General features: G+C 42.3%; 1 protein-coding gene across 30 annotated transcripts in view; it reads left to right on the forward strand.

Moving 5' to 3' along the window:
- Nucleotides 1-15,358, forward strand: part of CELF2 (CUGBP Elav-like family member 2) — a 561,934-nt gene that overhangs the window by 488,372 nt on the left and 58,204 nt on the right. For 17 of the 30 annotated variants that reach the window (XM_079992647.1, XM_079992627.1, XM_079992622.1 and 14 more), the window contains 2 exons: nucleotides 4,172-4,201; nucleotides 10,482-10,561. In XM_079992647.1, the coding sequence (XP_079848773.1) occupies nucleotides 4,172-4,201; nucleotides 10,482-10,561 (110 nt within the window). The remainder of the gene's footprint in view (nucleotides 1-4,171; nucleotides 4,202-10,481; nucleotides 10,562-15,358) is intronic. The other 13 variants (XM_079992629.1, XM_079992637.1, XM_079992641.1 and 10 more) reach the window with 1 other exon arrangement.

A 15,358-nucleotide genomic window follows, 5' to 3' on the forward strand; every position in this document is an offset into this window, starting at 1 on the left:
TGTTTGCATCTTGGGCCTGCCCTGTTCGGAGGACTTGTGTCAGGTTATAATGCTTAAGAAAGCTAAGTAAATAAATAAATGCAATATTCATGTGGCATAAAAGAGGGGAAAGGTGTGCAATATGAAAATAATAGCAGAACAAGACAAGTTGCAACATGATCACAGTGCTGGTTGCGGACAAATTAAGAGTAATGATGCTCCAGTGGGAAAGCTTGAGTGAATAAAAAGGTCTGTGACTCACGAGGAAAGATTGTAGGTACCTGGTGCGTTTTGAGAGGGACTTCCAAAGAACTGCTATCAGCAGTTGGCAAAGAGTAGGGGTGGGGAAAGGGACACGGGTGGCGCTGTGGGTTAAACCACAGAGCCTACGGCTTGCCAATCAGAAGGTCGGCGGTTCGAATCCCCGCGACGGGGTGAGCTCCCGTTGCTCGGTCCCTGCTCCTGCCAACCTAGCAGTTTGAAAGCACATCAAAGTGCAAGTAGATAAATAGGTACCGCTCTGGCGGGAAGGTAAACAGCGTTTCCGTGCACTGCTCTGGTTCGCCAGAAGCGGCTTAGTCATGCTGGCCACATGACCCAGAAGCTGTACGCCGGCTCCCTCGGCCAATAAAGCGAGATGAGCGCCACAACCCCACAGTCGGCCACGACTGGACCTAATGGTCAGGGGTCCCTTTACCTTTAGGGGTGGGGAAACTGAGGGCCAAATGCAGGTTTCTCTGACTAGCCCTCACGGCTCTCTCTCGGGCTACACCCCACTCTAGCAACTCCCTGTGAGGGATTGTGTCCCTCAGACTGAAAACGTTTCCCTGCCCCAATGTGGAGACATCTGGTTGGCCACTGTGAGAACAGCATACTGGAATGAATGGACCACTGGCCTGATCTAGCAGACTCTTCTTACTTTCTTACCCCCATATCTCTATATTTTCTTCCTAGGCATTTTTGTTTTCATTCTGAAAACTGGATGCTTTGAGCCTAAGGCCTTTGCTCAATGAAAGGGCACAGAATTCCAGCTTTCCTCAATCTGGTGCCCACCAGATGTTTTGGACTATAACTCCCATTGTCCCTTGCCATGAAGATGCTGATGGGACTTGTAGTCCAAACATCTGGAGGACATTGGATTGAGGAAAACTGGTCTATTTTGTGCAACATAACACTGACGAAACTTGATGCTTTGGAGGAAAGCATGAGGTGATGTAGACATTCTGATGCCTAATGTGTGTGAGTAGGAAGATATTTGTTAATTCTTGCAGTTTGCACGTTGAAGCATGAGATTTGATTAGGCATATCTTAATGTGCATGACGGTAAATGTTATTAATGGGCGGAAAGCTGCCAGGCTGCCCTCTTTATCTTCAGTGACCGTTTGGCATTATGGCTATTTACACAGCATTATTATTATTATTATTATTATTATTATTATTTAGATTTATGCCCTACCCTAGTTTGCAGGCTCAAGGTTTTAAAAAGCACTCTACCCTTGGCATTTGCCCTCATCCTTAAGATGCATTTTTTAAAGTCTCATCTAACTCGGGTCTTCTTACCATATTAGAAGAAAGCATAAATAGAGGATTGACTGATTGATTTTTACTACATAAAATAATATAAAAGGAAGCACATAAATTACATGCGTCAACAGAAGTTCAGTAGGGAAGTTTACAAAATATATTTTCACTGTATTTGCATATTCTTAAAAACTGGGAGTAATCTAAGATTGAACCAAATAACACACACACACACACACACACACACACACACACACACATTGTGTGAATTTGGGGGAATCCTTTCAGTTTTAAAGGTGGGGAGGAACATATTAACAACAATTTGATGTCAGCAGCATGGTTACCTTGAGAGCACCTAACTCCATTTTAATTGTGCATCTGGAATTTGCTGATGTGCCGTTGAATCCATCCTGCAAAACAGTGACAGTCTGGAGTCACCCTCAGTTGTTACTGAGTAGAAAATGTGATGGATGCATAAACTGTACCTTAATGATTTGCTATTGTTTTGCACGTTGCTAAAGCTTTTCTGGCCTTCTGTAGGCCAGCTCAGCATATACTAAGAAAGTTAGTGGGGGGAGCAGAACTACAAGCCATACAAGACATGGGGTTACTGCCAAAAGCAGTAAGATTCAGTTAGATGTACCTGTATCATGGCTCCATCCCTGTACTGTATCATTGGCTGCCACTGGCAGAAGGCAGGGGCTGGGGCAACAGCACAGGTAAGACTAAACATAGGAAGAACATGGGGAACTTACTTATACCTAGTCAGGACACTGGCCCAGCTGGCTCAGTATTCCCTACTCTGACTGGCAGGGACTTTCTGAGGTTTTAGGCAGGAGTCTTTCCTAGCCCTATCTGAAGATGCTGAGGTTTGAACCTGAGATATGTTCCATCAGATGTTATGAAGAGCTCAGAGGGATCGCAGGCTAGCGCTGTCATCTTAAATATTGTGTGTGCCCCAGTATTGCATGTAATTTTGCCATGGAGCAAAATTCCTAGGCAAAAGGGGGAAATAGCTGGAGTAACTATTTCCCCAACAAATTACTTCCTCCTTAATGCGTTCTTTCCTCTTTTAAAGTTGTGTCCCACATGTTGATTCTCATTCATAGGAAAATTATAACATGGGCAGGAGCTGCCAGAGCAGATTTCAGGCTACAGGTGCCCCCTGTCAGGAAGATGTGCCCCAGGCTGGTTCCTGGAGTTAGGCATACCTACCTTCAGTCTGGCTTGCATGTTGCAGAATACCATGTGGAAGAGCTCATGATGGGTCACCTCTGCATGCAGTAGCCACCAGCAATGTCCATTGTTACCATGATCATTCTCAACATGATGGTGGCAACCTGCACTCATAGCTGTCAACTTACAGATTCGAAAATAAGGGACCAGCAGCCAAAATAAGGGATTTTAGTCAACCAGCTCCCAAGCCAAAGGCAGAAAGCCCAGCCAGCCCAGCAGCCAAACGAAGCCCAAGCGGTGGTTCCCACAGCACAGCAAACCGGCAAAGGGGATGCAGCAAGGAAAACCACCGTCACCTCTCCGCTGGGAAGCGCTGAGCAAAGGCGAGTCCCCAGGCAACGCGGCTGATTTGATCGGCACAAAGCATGCAAGCTCCACCTCCAGTCATTGTTAGACTCCTTATTGGGTGAGCAATGCAGCCAAGCAACACACTTGGAGCCTCTCTCCTCCCTGGCTGACAGCGAGGGAGGGAGAGGTGCTGCTTCCTTTGAAACCCCGGAAATTTAAGGGACAGCAGCGGGAAACGGTGCTGGGATAAGGGAGTTTCCCGCCAAATAAGGGACGGTTGACAGCTATGCCTGCACTGTGAGCCACCGCACTTGTTGCGGCCACGGAGTGAGGCAACTTTTACATGGACAACATTTCAAGTGTCTTCCACATGGATGCTGGAACATGTACCCCAGCTCTCAAACATTCCCTGATCAGTATGTGGATTGTGGCTTTTTGTCAGAAGTTATAACCAGTCAATTTGTTTCTCTCCAATGTTGTTTCCTTTCTAGTAAATCATTTAATTGTCTCCACACATGCGCCCCCTCTGCCCCCATATACTTCCACATGCTGCTGTTGTCTTCCTCCATGTACCCATCACTTCCTTCCTTGAATAAAGGGAATACTGATCCCCACGCTCTTGAGAAGACTTGGGATAGAGATATTATTTACTCCTCCTGCCTGCTGGAAAACCGGGGCATGGGGCTGCAGATGACATGAACAGAAATGTGGTCAGAGTTAGTTTTCCTTGAGCAGCCTTTGGTGGGTGATTGCACCCTACCGTCAATGCTACAAAGGCTGCTTCTCAGAACCATTGCTCTAAGGAAACCATACAGAATTGTACTTGTTTCTGTAGAGGAACGAACAGAGGGGGCAAGCCCACATAAGAGACTGCAGTGCCTAGCTGTTTCATAAGTGCCAAGGAGCAGAGAGCAGGAGCAACCCTCAAGAACTGGGAAGGGGAAAGCCTGGGAAGATGGGGAAATAGTGGACAATTTGCTTGGATAACTTGGGAGCTGCTGCATCAAAGCCTTTACCTTGTGTAATGACTCTGCTGCAGCTGAGAGAATGAAGATGGGTAACCCTTATTTATCTGCTTATAATGAGTAATGTTTTAAAGATAGATGATTTTGAGACTGATGGTAAATTTGGACCTCTTTAATTTTAGTGCACAGCCTCAATATGGAGTCTAGCCGAGGTACTGTAGACCATTTACCATTTTACTACTACACCTATTTGTCTAGAATTATGTATAGAAAGTTGTGTAATTTGTTTGAATATTTTTAATTGTCCCCCCAAAATGTTTCCTGGATTATACCTGCAGAAACCTGTCATGTGTCTAAACAGTTAAAATATCACCAGCTGATCGGTTGTATCAGAAAAATACAATCTCTTAGTAAATAATTTTGATATTCAAATTTGATGATAGTGCTAAGCTATTTATTCCTACATGAATATTGTCCTCCCTGGTGCTGAGGACTTTAATGTTTGCAATAAAATGCAGTGTATGATGTTAAAATGCATTGATAGAATTTAATCGGACAATGTCCTAGTAGCTTTGAGTTCAAGCAAACATTGCTTCCTCTGTGATCCAGTGTGGGCACAATACTACAAACCATAGTTTACAAATGGAGAGCCAATCTCAGCAATGCATACATCTCTCCCACTTTCCAGGGGGGGAAATCCACTCCTCCCTTCCATTTCCTTGTTTTACCTTAACCACTGCTTAGTGCCATGGTATGGGAGCCCCTCTTTTGACCAGAATTTGAAACCATGGTTTGAAATAGTTTTGCAAACCCTGGTCAAAAAGACACCTGGTTAAGCTTGACCATGGTTGGTTGGTTGGTTGGTTATTTATTTATTTATTTACTTACTTACTTACTTACTTATTTACGTATTTATTTACTTACTTACTTATTTATAAATAGTAGCGTTTATACACTGCCAACTCTTATAAAATGTCAAGGCACTCCAGTAGACCAAAGAGGGAGGGCACATACCTGACACTGGCTCTGATATGCAAGCTATGGTTTGCAAGGTGGCAGAACTGAATTTGCACCAAACCATTATGTTGTTCAATTAAAATGTTAATGTCTTCCTGACTTGATATTCTTTCCAGGTAGATGCAAACAGAAACAAAACTAAAACCAGCCATGTTTTAGATTCACATATTGCTTTCCATAAAACAGTCTGTTTGACTGTAAAATATATTCTTCGTTTTGCTGATTGACCACGGGGGCAAGAATAATGAAACTTTAAAAAATAGTCTTGGTTTGCTGTAACTTTCATGCCTCAGGTCTATAATGAAAATGTGCTTCAGCCTTTGTCTGTGTATTTAGATTTGCTTCATTTGGAAGCCTTTTAAGTTGTAGCGGTAGTAATAATAATGATGATGATGTTTGGATGAAATTGAGTGGAACATGCTGTTATTTTTTTTCCAAAACAAAACAAAAACCCAAGTTTCCAAACAATGCCAGGCTAAAAAAAAAAAAAAGCTTAAAAAATCAATGTACTTTTAAAGTCATTAGAGATCACAAGCAAAATGAGGCTAAGCTATAAGAGCTAAGCTTTTAGTATGTCTCAGTATTGCTGTGAAATCGTCTTGAATCTGCACTATTTCACATCTGCTTTTTGTGGAAGGCACCTTTGGAGAATGTAAGAACAAATGCAAATTTCAAATGACATTTTTATTAGTTAGAACTAAGGCAGATGTGTAAATAAGTTCACAGACATTTACTGGCCTGCAAAATCTTTTACTAGGCTCCTGGCAGAAGTCGGATGGAGATTTCTGCCCTCTTGCAGCAATCCACTGCATTTCTGTTCTGGGAACAGAGAAAGCGGCAGAATGCTAAATCTCTTTCACCAACTCGCTTACTTTCCTCCATGAAATCCCATACACTCGCCTACATGCAATTTCTTCTATCCTGTGTCTACCAGATTATTGCTTAAATACAAGGCTAAGTGAAAAGTGAAAACTAGCTGAGCAGCATTAAAATCGATCTCCACTATTTACAGAATTTGGTACAAACAGGACAAATTCTGTCCCACCAAGGCCTGTCATTCCACTGTTGTCTTTTCCTCCATCTAGGTCATGAGCATGATGCTCTTTCATGGCACATGTTTTCAAGTATGGAGCACAATGTTCACTTTCAAATACCTTATTCCAAGGCATCAAAGTTGCAACAATCCTCTTTGCTTCTGAAGGAAGTTATCTCTGTTTGGGGTGAGGTTGGGCAGTTAATTCACCCAGTGCCTCTTTCAAGTGTTTGGTGCACTGATCTCTTCTGCAATCTGAACAAGTGAAATTTGCAGCAAGCAGTTGTTAGGTAGCCATTGACGGTGCACACCCAAGACAACTGCCCAACAGTGGGAGTCTAGATGTTTGCAATGTCAGTCATAGAATCATAGAATCATAGAATCATAGAGTTGGAAGAGACCACAAGGGCCATCGAGTCCAACCCCCTGCCAAGCAGGAAACACCATCAAACACCAGTCATAGTTTGGTTATCAGTTGTCACATGAAAGCTGGTGACTGAACATGTGAAAATGTCCTTTGTTAGGAGTTAGGAATAAAGCTACACTATATTCCGAAGTGGGACGCAGGTGGCGCTGTGGGTTAAACCACAGACCCTAGGACTTGCTGATCAGAAGGTCGGTGGTTCGAATCCCCGCCACGGGGTGAGCTCCCGTTGCTCGGTCCCTGCTCCTGCCAACCTAGCAGTTTGAAAGCACATCAAAGTGCAAGTAGATAAATAGGTACCACTCCGGCAGGAAGGTAAATGGCGCTTCTATGCACTGCTCTGGTTCGCCAGAAGCGGCTTAGTCATGCTGGCCACATGACCCGGAAGCTGTACACTGGCTCCCTCGGCCAATAAAGCGAGATGAGCACCGCAACCCCAGAGTCGGCCACGACTGGACCTAATGGTCAGGGGTCCCTTTACTTTACCTTTATATTCCGAAGTTGGTCCTTATAAGACCTCCCAAAACATTTCTAGCATTCACACAGCAACAGATCCAAACAAACTTCAGTCTCTACATAACATCTATGTGACCTTGTCCCTGAAAATGACATTATACCATCAGGATGTCTGAAGTCAAATCATCTAGCCAGCCAAGAGATGTAGAATAGATCTATTAACATTTATCTAGGGTTCTAGAATTGCACTTTTCCCTTCAAAGGTAGCACATTGAATGCATCCACATGAATTACTGGAAAATAAATGCATTGACAAACATCCACATTAACGGGGTTCACATGAATCCACTTACACCTTGAAAAGACGTTTTTAATGATCAAGGCTTTGCGCTGGGTAGCCCTCCCCAGCCAAGCTCCCTGCTAGCTTCACAGCAGCGGTACAGTGGCCCTGTGCATGAATCAATGCACCCAGACATGAGGCCTCTACGCAAGGGAGAATGCTGGGCCCACCTCTTTGTGTGGAGGAACCCTAACCACATGGTTTGGATTTCCAAAGTGATATGCAAACTGAAACACAGCTATCCTGCAAAGCTTACACCTTTCCCCATTTTGTGATGTGGGTCTCCAACCAAATTATGTGTACAGAGATATGTGCATTTTAAAAATCCATATGTTAGTGGGGGTGGGGAAGCATATACACCCTTGTGCAAATTAATTGAAACAAACAATGTAGTTTATTGTACAAAACTCACATATACATGTACAAAATTCACATATACGTACATTAGTAATGGATATGACCTCCACTATTTTTAAGCAGCACTTGAACACAGTTTGGCATGGAGTCTACTAGTTTTGAACAGTCACTGTTGATTTTTGGATCCCTGTACCACACTTGAATCAGCGCCTGAATGAGCTTCTCCATAGTCGTACAGTCTACAGCATGGAGGCGACTTTTGCATATAGCCCACAAATTCTCAATGGGATCTACGTCCGGGGAGTTCCCTGGTCAATCAAGTACCTGTATTTGCTGCTCTGTCATGAATTTCTTCACCGCTTTCGATGTGCGACAGGGGGATAGGTCCTGCTGCGATATCCCAGTACCATCAGGATACCTCTTTTCCAGCTCTGGAATAACTCTCTCTCGTAGAACCTCCATATATTGTGGCAAGCGCATCATTCATTCTATTGGCTGCAGGCTCCCGACACCATAATGATCAACTGACTTTTCGTATTTGTTTTGAGTACAGATAGAAAACATGATTTGTTTCAATTAATTTGCACAAGGGTGTAAAATGCATTATACATTGAAGAAAATCACCTGCAAGAATGTGTGCATTGGGCAAAACTATGCACAAAAGATGTGTATATTGGGAGGAGTTGGCGCTGAAATGCTGGCAAATTTGTTAAAAACCAGCAAACTGATGTGGAAATGTGGAAAACTAAACTGAAGACTGGGGAAAATGAAAAACAGAGAGAAACCAAAGTACACCGGGTTCCCCATGCCTAGTTCAAATGTAGGACCCTGCACGCTTCCAGCCCATTTGTATATTGGCCCCCCCCCCCCATTTAAACACTGTTCAGCATCCTTTCATTTTCCTGGCTTCTGCTTCTCAATACCATATCCCTCCTTTTTTGTCCTCCCTGTCCTCAGCTTCATTTCGCCTACGCAAAGGGTGGGAAACCTTTGGCCTTGGCAGAGCAGGCAAGGACCCCGGGCCCAGTTCTGAAGCCTTCTTGGCAAGTGACCAGTTCAAGCCACTGGAAAGAGTGATCTGCTCCTGTCCTAGCAGAAGGAGGAAGGAGAGAAGGAATGATAGAAAGGGATGACACAGAGAAAGAGAGAGATGGGCGCAGCAGAAAAAGAGAGACCCAATTTGGGCTCTGGCCCTCCTGCCTACTACCAGCATGTGAACCCAGACAGAATGCAACCCTCAGGGGGGTGTGGAGTGAAGGAAAAGGTTCCCCAGCCCTGACCTGTACGGTGGTACCTCTGGTTACGTACTTTATTCGTCTGTTCTTATCCCCAAACCGTTCTTAACGTGAGGTACCACTTTAGCTAATGGGGCCTCCCACTCCCGCCGCGCCTCCAGCATGCGATTTCTGTTCTCATCCTGAGGTAAAGCTCTTAACCTGAGGTACTACTTCCGTGTTAGCGGAGTCTGTAACCCGAGGTGTTTGTAACCCGAGGTACCACTGTACTGCCATTTAACACAATTGTCTTTCGTAACCCACATGATTTTGTTTCTACACGTTTGTGTAATCATCTCATCCGATGCAGTGCCATGATGTCATCAGTGGTGTCATAATACCATATACAAAAATAAAATAAAATGGCAGCATGGAAAGTGGAGGCCAAGGAAGCATGAGTCAAGAGTTAGGGAAAGAGTGGCAAGACGAGTAGCGTCAAAGCAAAGCACCGTAAATGAAAGGCACTTTTGGAAATATGTGCCAAATTAGGTACATTCAGTGCAGTCCGTTTGTTTGATCATGCTTGCCACCATGCAGCTAGTCAGATTGATAAAGTGCCATGGAGAATCATTTTATCCGTTCACCTAGGCTGGCAGCCTTCTATTTTTTCCCTGGAATTACGGCTGTCATTTTCTATTCACGATGCAGAAACAGCAAAACTCTTTGCATTTATTTATGTGTTTCAACCTGCTCCCATCTTTGCGTACACATGTGCACTTTTGAGCAAAGGCGATGGCCTGGATCAGACCAATTAGCTTTTGAGGTCATGTGTTGTTTTTGGTTTAAGCATTTACTACCAGTGTTTTATTTTGGGGTGAGTAAAAATCTCATCCACACAAACACGCTTACACTTGCAGAGTTGACTGACAAGAATTTGGGGATTATTTAAAGTAATGTAACTTATGCCTCTTCCTCAGTCCCACACACCCTGCATAATCTTAGAAAGTGTAGTCAACCTGAAACTTTCATAGTGCAAAAGCAGCAGCCGCAGACCAGAGACGCCCTCCCCACTAGCATTTTAAGCTATAAACCCACCACATCTACACTGTAATTTTTGCTATGTCGTTGGTCAATGCTTAATTCGGTTACTAAACCATGTGTTCGTCCATGAAGCAAGCAGTCTTTTCACTGTGGCTTTAAACAAATAACCTCTAAGTTCCCGGACATCTTAAATAAACGACCGACAAGGAATAGGAGATACATCTAAAAGACCATCATTGGTTTTCAAGCCCTGCTGCTTAGAAGGGTGAGGGGAAAACACCCCCAATGCGTTGCTGTCGTTTTTCTCACCCAAAGTCAGTCCCCCCCCTTCCTTCCTCTCTCTTTCTCTTTCCTTGCCTCCCTCCTCTCCCCACCCTACCAATCTATGGTCAGATCAGTGAGCCAGCATTCTGCTGAGCCAAATAAATTAGAGAAGTGGTTTTTCTTTTCTTTTTTCGGTTTGGTTATTATTTTTTTTAATTTTATGTACTACGGAGAACAGTGTCGTCTTGTGGCCGTTCTCGTAGACTGTGTTGGTTTAACAAGCGTCCAACCCTTCTGTCTTGTTGTTTTTTTGTCTTTCCTGCTCCCTGTCCCCTTGTTCCCACAGGCTGTGCGTTTGTCACGTTTTCGACAAGGGCAATGGCACAGAATGCAATCAAAGCCATGCACCAGTCTCAGACCATGGAGGTACAGTACTGTATCATCTGCCCTTTCTTTGTTTTTCTTTGTGCAAATGATTGAGAATGTAAAGCCATGCTCTCCCGGAGAAGATCAGACGCATGACAATCACAGACTTAAACTTTTGCCGACTCCCTCCGCTCTTTTGTTTCCCCATCTCTCTGACATTTACTTCCCTTAATTGTCTGAGAATGTAGGATGATCTCTCTGCTGCTATTTCACAATATGGTGGCATTCAACAGATAATAATATGGTTCGCTGAAATACCACTTTGCCCATCTGGCAAGCTACGTATACATTTAACACACTGGATTTTCCTTTATATGTATATATTATTTTAAACAATCCACGCTCCAGTCAAAAATTTGTACTGGCCAAGCGACATGGAAAAGGGCAGCGTTTGGGCTCCCCTTCCCCTGCATAAAAGCATCTATTACTGTAGCTACCCAATGAAAATTCAAATTATGTCAGAAAACAACAAATTACTAATCTCTCTCTCTCGAGAGAGAGCAAATATCTACTCCATCTTTGGCTTGCACTGAAAGTGTTTACTTGCCTAAATAAAGGTGTCCCCTCCCCCAACCCCAGTCTGTGATTTATGTCATGGTCTTTCAGAATTTTGCACAAAAGAGCCTCACCAGTCAACTATGTCTTATTCTGGATCTTCTAATTTAATCATTTGAGAATGCATGTTATATTGTATTATGTATACTGTATCTGTGTATTGATTATCTCCTCTAAAAAAGCATTTTGGTGTAATGTGCACTTGTTTCTTGCTTTTTTTTTTTGTATTCTCTTTTCTTTTCAAATGAGGATTGTTCAGTTTCCTTGAATAATATTTTCCCCCCTTTTGCAATGCTCTACTTTCCCAAAGCATGATGGGTACTAAAATGAATCCCAACAGTGTGTCTGTGTCATTGAACTGCTTTGTATAATGAGCAAAGAAAAATATAAAAGTGCATGGAAATGTCACTGTCTTCTGTATTCTCCAGAAATATTGATATTGGCATTGCAAAGCTATTGTCTTTCCGATCTCTCCTGACTTTAGTCAAGATTATTTTGATATTTTATAATCAATGTGTTTTTCTTTCCAGTGCTATCCATTTTTAAGGCATTGAGAGTCTACATCTTTAGATGTGACTCCTGCCACAGAAAGGAACCCAGTTGTCTTCACTATTAAATGGCATTTAAATAGAAATGTTGATATAAACATAAACAAAAAACAGGAACTTTAAAAAATAGAAACCTCTTTGGGTTCAATGAGACACCCTTCCTCTTTTTTCATGTTCTAAATCTTGTAATGTTAGCAATACACATTTTATTATGTATTGCCTCTTGAGAAAAGGGGAGGGCTATATTGGCCTAATTTAATGAGGCTCCTGAACCCAACCTGGTTGGAGAAGATTTGAAATAGGAATGTATTAGAACCTCAGAGGTATGGAAATTTGTTTATTGATACTAATTTATATACCGCTTATGTGCCAAAGTGGCTTTTAAGTTACCTGTAACCACCCAGAATCATAGCACAACAGACTTCCACAAAGCACAGTGGAACTGTCCCAACTTCTCTTCTTCCCTTCAGCATCCCATCCACCCGTAAAGTCTGCATACAACCCCTAATTCTTAGAGCAACTTTGCCATCCTGGCTCCCTCTAGACACTTTGGATTACAACTCCCTTCAGCCCTAACCAGCAGCTGTGACTGGGCCTGGTAGGAGCTATCATCCAGAACATCTGGAGATCGCTAGGTTCATACCCCGCAAGCGTCCCAGGAAAAAAGGGACATCCCGTTTTTTATTGTGAGAGAATAGTTGTCATTCTGGTTGCCGTGATTTTTTGCGATTTCACAGCGCGATTCCACCCCCCCCCCAAAAAAAAATATGCTTTTCTCAGGGCTGTAATCTTGTGTGGCACCTCAAAATGCACATTTTTGGGTGTTGTGCCCCCCAAAAGCATTGGGGGGAGACCCTGGCACGAAATTATGCAAGATAATCAAAATGGCCACCATGCTCTCGCCCTAAAAAAACGGGAAGATGTTGTCTGGGAAAGTGGCACCCCATATTTTGGCTTCAGAGTGTTAGAGGGTGAGCAGGCCATTTCAGAACCAAGGGGGAAACTTGGCCAAAACATAATGTGAATGGGATGGGGTGCCATTTTCAACATGGCCTTTTAAAGACCTGGTGTGTTCCTATGAAGTTCATCTATGTCTGAAGATAGATTTTTAAAGTAATGTTCAATTCTCCTTTTGCTTTCTCACTATCTTCAGACATGGGCGGAACTCCTGAGAGTATACCAATGTCTTCTGAAAGAAAGCTCAGAAATGGTTTTCCATGTACTGCTCAGAGGAGAAGCACAAATGCTGGATTTGACAGAGAGAAAGAATTAATGGGATGGAGACAGACAAAAACTGTAAAATTATAAAATGGGGAAATACCTGCTCATCTTAAGATAGTGAATAGGATGGCGGGAGGAGAGAATATATTGGTTTAGGTCAATATACTATTATGTTATCCCTTCCTTGGTTATTAATGTCAACACTATTATGGTAAAAGAGTTGACTTTCAATAGCTAATATTAAATCTGGACACTCAACCAGAAAGTATAATGCCACTGGCACTTTGATTTCATGTTTAATGCAAAGAGAATTCTTTTCAAATGGAAGATTATATATTATGCAATCAGGTTTCAACTGAAATAGTGACGTTATTTTCTGTCCCTGATTTCATTATTTTCACTTCTTCAGTACACTCCACAACGTATTTTTCAGTGCAAACATGAAATCCAAAATGATGAGAATGAAAATGTTGATAGGAACAAGTTTCCCCAAAAGTTAATGGCTTCTTAGATTGCTATTTAATCCCCTATGCATATATATGTGTGATATACAGATATATATGTGAAGTTATGCTCAATTATTTCATTAGTCGAAGGCAACTAATTTTTTTTTATTTATTTTTTATCATGGAACAAATTAGTTAGGGCAATAACAATTATTTTCCGATACGAAGCCACTATGCTATGTATGATTTCAATCATTGTGATGTTTGTGCTCTTGAAATTCTTTCCTGATGAAATATGAAGCAGACTGGTGGGGAGCGGGGTCGGATTATAGATTCACAAAATGCTGCAATATTGTTTTATACAATTTACTGCCAGTTAGCATTCATAAATACAATATTGGCTGTCATGTGGAGCTCAGAGCTGAAAGACTGTAGACTTGAACTGCTATCTCATATTCCTGTCCTTGAAATTTATTTCTGCTTCGTTTGAAAGAGATTTTAAGAGTTCTATTCATTCATCTGTGTACTGGGAGTACGCAGTAAGCTGCTTGTATCTCCTACAAAATCTGACATGAAACAGAATCCAAATTTGCCATGTTGCCTATTCTATCATTTAAACTGGGGGGAAGAGGGGAAACAGCTTCAATTTATATAGTGAATGCAAGAAGATATTTTTTTCATTAAACTTTAAACTACTTGGGGGAAGCAATGATGATGCCTTGATGACTTCTCTGTAATCTTTACAGACCATTGTTTGATCACCTCTGTGCACTTATTTTTACTTGTCTCCTACCCCACCTCCAAAACAGAAAAAAAAAATACATTTTCCTACAGTCATTTAAGCAGATGTGATCCTGTGAGACATACTGCTATTGTTCCAGGGTGCAATCCATTGCCATTAAAATCAATGGATGTTTCCGCACAGTTGTGATTGCACCCACCCCAAACCATCGATTTCTACACATAATATTTAGAACGCCAGCATATCGCTGAGTTGCTTCTGCACAAGGCAAATTATCGCCACAGTTTCATCTCATAATTTTTTATTGTAAAATTGATCATTGTTCTACTATGGAGCTCTTCGGAGAAAAGCACGCTTTGTTTATTAATTTTGGGGGTGAAAGGAAATTAAGAACAGAACTTCTCTTGGATGGTCTGTTGCTTAATCCTTAAAAAGTTTACTTGGCATTAAGACTGCAACCTTAGACTTCCAAAAGAGACCGCATAGTACCCAAGGGAAAGGATGGAGGATTTCAGCCTGTATAACCTTTGGGGCACTTTGAATGTAACACTAAACCATGGTTTAGCTTTACATGAACAAACCTGCTTGTGCCTTGTACTTGCACACTCTTCCCTCATTTATACTCCTGTGGGGTGCAGCAGAGGATGGGCTAGGGGGCATCTACTTCTGGTTTTAAACCAACCAGAGTTCCCTAATAGATCTGAACTTGGGTTCTCCAGATAGTCTAAACCACAGAGTGGAGTTTATTCCCCCACCTCCCGATTTTGCTAGGCTACAACGGTTAGCATTCCTGACCACTGGATATGGTGGCTGGGACTGGCTGGAGTTGGAGTCTAACAATATCTCAAGGGTTCTAGTTACAGGTAGGTAGCCGTGTTGGTCTGCCATAGTCGAAACAAAAAATAAATTCCTTCCAGTAGCACCTTAGAGACCAACAAAATTTGTTATTGGTATGAGCTTTCATGTGCATGCACACTTCTTCAGATACACTGAAACAGAAGTCACCAGACCCTTATATATAGTGAGAAGGTGGGGAGGGGTATTACTCAGAAGGGTGGTGGGAACTGGTGATTGGCTGATAGGTATGGTAAACCTGTTGACTGTTAACGACTGCAATTGGTCTTACAGGAAAAAGCAAGGGGTGAGATGGCTAAAAACATTATACATGATGGTTTTATCATGTATAATGAGATAAGAATCCAATGTCTCTATTCAGACCAGGTCTCTCCATGGTTTTAAGTTTGGTAATAAGTTGCAATTCAGCAACTTCTCTTTCCAGTCTATT

Source organism: Podarcis cretensis (genome assembly GCF_951804945.1).
Source record: "Podarcis cretensis genome assembly, chromosome: 10".
Classification (NCBI taxonomy): Eukaryota; Metazoa; Chordata; class Lepidosauria; order Squamata; family Lacertidae; genus Podarcis; species Podarcis cretensis.